The 5,599-nt window shown below is 36.7% G+C and overlaps 1 protein-coding gene across 1 annotated transcript; it reads right to left on the reverse strand.

The window, feature by feature from the left end:
• Window positions 2,052–2,979, reverse strand: LOC107611273 (protein FAR-RED ELONGATED HYPOCOTYL 3-like). Its single transcript, XM_016313224.1, has 3 exons — window positions 2,383–2,979; window positions 2,213–2,303; window positions 2,052–2,068 (listed from the first exon to the last, which is right to left on the reverse strand). The coding sequence occupies exons 1-3, from the start codon at window positions 2,977–2,979 to the stop codon at window positions 2,052–2,054; spliced, it is 705 nt and encodes a 234-aa protein (XP_016168710.1).

The raw sequence follows: 5,599 nt of genomic DNA on the forward strand, positions 1-5,599 counted from the left end.
TACCAAAGGTATGAAAAAACTACTGTTCACTTGAAATCTTGCAATGTCGCATTTCTCCTAGTTGCATTTTAGGTTTCCTGGATTGATTTGCTTCGTTTAGAAAGTCGAACTATTGTGAATGTATTTTTACAGTATAACTAGGGCTTGGAATGAAATTTGTTGTTATTTTCATTCAGTTCAGTGGATAGTGTAACTAGGGCTTTGAAATTGGTTGTTACTCTGCTCAGTACTTCTTTTGCATGGAGAAATACTATCATTTAGAAATAGTGTTCAAGAATATGAGTCAGAAAAAGAAATCTATAGTTGAAGAAATGGGATTCGGTGCCCTGGCACATGTCCTAGAAATGAAGGTATCTCACGCCCTCTTAAGAGAACTGATTGATTACTATGATGAGTATCATGGTTGCCTAAAAACTCTCCATGGAAAAAATATACATAACACCTGCCAAGGTAGTAGCTGCGCTGGGGATAAGCCACGGCGATAATACACTTTCCACTTCTTGCTTATTTTCGGTTCATTGCTCACTTAAATTTCGGTTCATTGCTCGCTTTAAATTCGGTTCATTGCTACTTTTAACTTCGGTTCATTGGTATGTAAAAAATTAAACTGAACCTTTTTGGCTCATTTGTTGCTATTAAAATATTGTAGAAGATTATTTTCCTAAAAAGGTTGACTATCGCAAACTGAATGAGGAAGACAAGGCAATATTTGACAACCTCAAATGTGTTACATTGGCGACTTTGACAAAGTCTATCCTAAATATGAGTGTTGAAGGAAAGGAGAACCGGCAAAAATTCTGCAGGACTTTTGTCATCTTCATACAGAAGTGCTTCTTGCTGCGTACGACGGTAAGCATGGCCTCCGCGATCCATAAGCCACCTATCTTTTGTGTGGACAACATCCAACAGTGGGATTGGGCATGTCATGTGCTCAGCTTCTTGAGAAAGGGAATCGAAAACAAGAGAAAAGGGAAGAAGCAGTCCGTTGAGGGATATGTTTTTGTTATGATGCTGATTTACTTCCATAAAACCAAGTTTCCTCACTTGGATGGACTTGATGCTCTGCCGGCACCATGGGTGGCCTATTGGACAAAGAACATGATACTCGATCGGATTTCTAAGGAAGCAACAGACACAATGGTAATGTGTTGATTTGAAGCATTGTGCATACAGAAATATTTTTCTTGATAATTGAATTTGGTTGAGTGGTTGTGGTCATTTTGATTCACCTGATTGTTTTTGTATTTCCTCGTTTCAAATACTCTGCTAACTAAATAATTTTGTTGTGGATTCTTCTTCAGAAGAAGAATCTTTTTCGGAATCCAAATCAGAATCGGAATTTGATAATATAACGCTAGCAGAAAGAACAAGACAAAAGACGCTCATGAAAAAAGAAAAAATTGTTCCAACGGATTCAGAAACATCAAGTGAATCTCAAAACCAGTGCAGTTTGAATGGTTCTAATTAACAATATTTTGTTCAACTTGTTTAAAAAAGCAGACACTGCTTCTTTTGAATGTATATATGTCAACATTAATGTAAATGTTAATATTAATGTATGGATCTAATGTAAATGTATATACTGATTCAAGATGGATTACTCCTTGTCTTGTTATATACCTATTGGAACTGCTTGGCTGCTGTTTTGTTGCAGGTTCACAGTGAAAGAAATCAGGGTGATTACCAATACATTATGAACTCCAAAAGAACACAGTGAACCGAAATTACTACACTGGGCGAACCAAAAGGTAGAAACACACTGAATCCCTAAACACTGATCCCTAAATCCTAAACCTAAACACTAAAACCAGAACCCCAAACACTAAACCCTGAACCCATAAACCCTAAATCCCTAAAACCTAAACCCTAAACCCTAAACCCTAAACCCCAAAAACACAATGAACCGAAATTAATGCAACTGGTGAACTGAAAAAGTGCATATCTCAACATAACACATATATAATTTTAAAAGAATGTTACTATCAAAAATTTGAACTCTGAACCATGAACCAAAAAACAAATTCTTATTATTCAACTTAGAAATTAATACACTAGAAGAATCGAAAAACTGCATATATCAATATAGAATTTCACAAAAAAAGTGACTATTCATTAAAGACTATCAACATTCAGAAATTAAACCTGCTATAACCATGGTGAACCAAAATTTGCTCATGGGTGAACAAAAATTTACATTAATAAAAACTAAAACTTGTAAAATCCTGTCTTGGATAATTCATATCTGGTGTATTGTAAAGAGTGGAGCTTGACTGAATCGATGATCCGGAGTCTAAAAAGTTCAACTACAAAAGACATAATTAATTGTATATTAGGAAATTGAACAATTGAATTTTTAACTAATCAAAAGCAAGTCAATTTTACCTCGCTTGGAGCTGTCTTTTTCTTTTTCTTCATGGCATTTGAGATCTTTTTTTCTAGGTTTGATCCAAGTCTGTTCTTGGGCCGACCTCTTGTTTTGATACGTGGTGGGCTTTGAAGATCATTCACATTGCTTAATGTCACTTCTTCGTGGGTTAACAAACTTTTTCCTTTCCTTCTCTCTTGATATTCTTCCATTTCCGCCATGACCTTGTCGAATGCTCGGTGCAAAATTCCGGTCAACTCTTCAGACTCGGATGCAAATTCATATATATTGTGTGACTGAAACATCAATTCGTCAAATCTCTTACTTCTTGGCTCTAGTACAAGTTCATCTTGGCTGCTCTTGATGTGTGTATGCCTCCTCTTTATGTTCTTGATCCAGCGTTCCAATATGTATTTCGGTGCCACGTTATCCACTCGCTCAAAGCTTAGAACGCTTAGGGAATGGCGGCACAATATGCCCCTAGACTCAAACAGCAAGCAATGGCACTTTACATCTCGTGATACTGCGACATAGGTGACGACAAACTTGTTGAATGTGGAGTTGAAAACCTGCTCTATGGCTTCATATGTTGTGAAACTTAGGGTGGAATGCATTGATCTTGTGATACAATTCACTTTACCTCTAAATTGAGCTTAAACTTCCCTGAACTTCTCATGGGTATATACACGCTGAAATTGTGCCTCTATTGCTGATTTTGTTGCGCACGGTACCACAGTGTGAAAATCTGCAGCATCGAATTCTCTCTCTGCTTGCGAGGCAATTGTCGTATTGCTTCACGAATTGTCTCAAGGAGTTATTCTTTGTGATGAACTTGTTGAAAAACGAATGCATGCTCTCGCTCCTTTGTGTGCTTCTCATCCCGGCCCAAAAGTGGTAATCCAAGTAAACCAGAATCCATATATGCTGATCCTCGTACATCTCTGCAAACCGAGCTGAATTTATAAGTTGTGGTGAACCGAAAACAGTGCATGCTTTTGGGAAAAAATATATAAGTATAAAAATTATTCGAATTGAAATCTCAATTACCTGAAAGCCACTTGTTGCCTCTGAGACCATACTTTGTGAGGAAATCGTTCCAGTTTCTGTCAAAATCATCTTTTGTGTACGAGTTCCAAACAACATGGCTCATCTCTTGTTCAATATCAATGTGTCCCTTGTAGCCATTTAGTTTGCTTGGGATCTTCTTCATGATGTGCCAGATACACCAGCGGTGAATTGTTGTTGGCATGCATAGCTCAATTGCCCTTTGAATCGATACGCATTGATCGGTAAGAATACCTTTTGGTGCCTTCCCTCCCATGCAACGTAGCCAACACTTAAATAGCCATTTGAATGATTGAATGTCCTCATTTTTCATCATCGCGCATCCAAGAAGTGTCGACTGCCCGTGGTGATTCACACCAACAAAAGAACCTAAAACTAAATTGTACCTGCATAAATAACAAGCACACTATGGTGAACCGAAATATGTACAGCCACTGAACATCAAAAGTATCTTTGAAGGAACCGAATACCTGTTTGTGTTATATGTGGTATCAAATGAAACCACATCTCCGAAATAATCGAATGCAGCCTTGCCTCTTGCATCAGCCCAGAATGCATGTTTAATGCAGTGATCGCCTTCAAGGTTGAGCTCAAAGAAGAAATTTTGGTTCTTTTCTTTCATTCTTACTAGGTACTTCCCAAATTCTTTAGCATCGTCTTTTTCTGAAATATTCCGTACTTCCCTTGTGATGCAATTCCTTATGTCTTTTTCTATAAAACCTAGTTCACAGTGGCTACCAGCTGCTGCCACAAATGATTGGTAGGTTTTACTCGGTCTGATTCCAGCTTCCTCGTGGGTTTCAATGGTGCGACGTACGAACATGCTAAGCTCCCTGTGTTGCTTGAGCATCTCAGCCTGGTCTGGACAACAAGGATGTGAGTGATTTAAAACAACTTTGGAAATTGTCCAAAGACCAACATCCTTTATTATGTGTACGTAAATTATGGCCGAACAATTTAACCCAGCTGAAGGGTTTGTCTTCAAAGTTGGAGATATCTTTGATTTCCACATCCCCTCTCTAGAGCATACAATTAGTTGATTCTTAATCTTGTCTCCATCCCGAGTCGTGTTCCTTATTTTGGTGGAAAAACCAGCAAGTTTGGAATAATGTTTGTAGAACTTTCTAGATTCTTTTAGGGTCTTGAAAATCATTCCCACATTTGGGACAAATTTTTCGTCCACAACACAGCTGGTCTGCATGGTGAACTAAAATCTTAATTATGGTGAAACAATTATATAGTGCTTAGGGAAGAAAACAAAACATGTTGGTCTAATTCTTGTTAGACTGCTTTCTATGTACCGAACCAAAAACATGAAAGTGATGAATCACCGCTTTAGTACTTACCGAACCGAAAAGTTACTCAAATTTACTCAGAGTTACTCATAGTTAATGACACTCACAGTTACTCACAGTTACATATTATCAAGTCAATTCAATTCAATTCAGATGTAGATCACCTCAGTCCCTTCAATTCACTTCAAACAAAATTAGCAATTTCATTCCATTAAATTCGATTCAAAATTCAATAATCCAAACCTTATCAAATTGATGCGTTTCAGAATAATCATCAAAATCGCACTCATTCAGCTGATTTGAAGTTGATTCGTTCATTGTTTCAATTCAAAAGTGCAGATCGAAGAAGAAAACAAAGAAGAAGATGAACGACAAAGCTAATTACGTTAAATCAATCCAGATCCATAATGCAGAGAAGAAAAACACGAAAGAGGAGAACAACGATTTTAATTAGGTTTAAGAAGAAGAAGAACGCGAAAGAGGTTTACGTTGTATGAGAAGGTTTATGTTGAGAAACGTTGATAAAGCAAAATAAGGATTCCCTTATATAGGTTATAAAAGGCGCGTGTATAACAAACGAGAGAGTGGGGAATGGAGTGAAAGTTACATGGATACCATCCATGTAATTTTTAGAGCTTTTCCCATATTTTTAGTTATTTATATACTTACATCCATCAAATTATGTATTTTTATCCAATGTCAACTCGGTTTTAACAAAATCTATTCAGTGGAATATTGTCCTTAATGTAACTTTTTCTTTGTTCTTTTTTAAAAATGAAGTACAGTAACTATAAAAAAAAGTCATACTAATGCCAAGTACTATTAAGTTTTTTGCATTATTTTCTTTTATCAATGTCTCTAAATAAAAAGTCTT

This window comes from Arachis ipaensis, chromosome B01 (assembly GCF_000816755.2).
Source record: "Arachis ipaensis cultivar K30076 chromosome B01, Araip1.1, whole genome shotgun sequence".
In the NCBI taxonomy this organism is placed as follows: domain Eukaryota; kingdom Viridiplantae; phylum Streptophyta; class Magnoliopsida; order Fabales; family Fabaceae; genus Arachis; species Arachis ipaensis.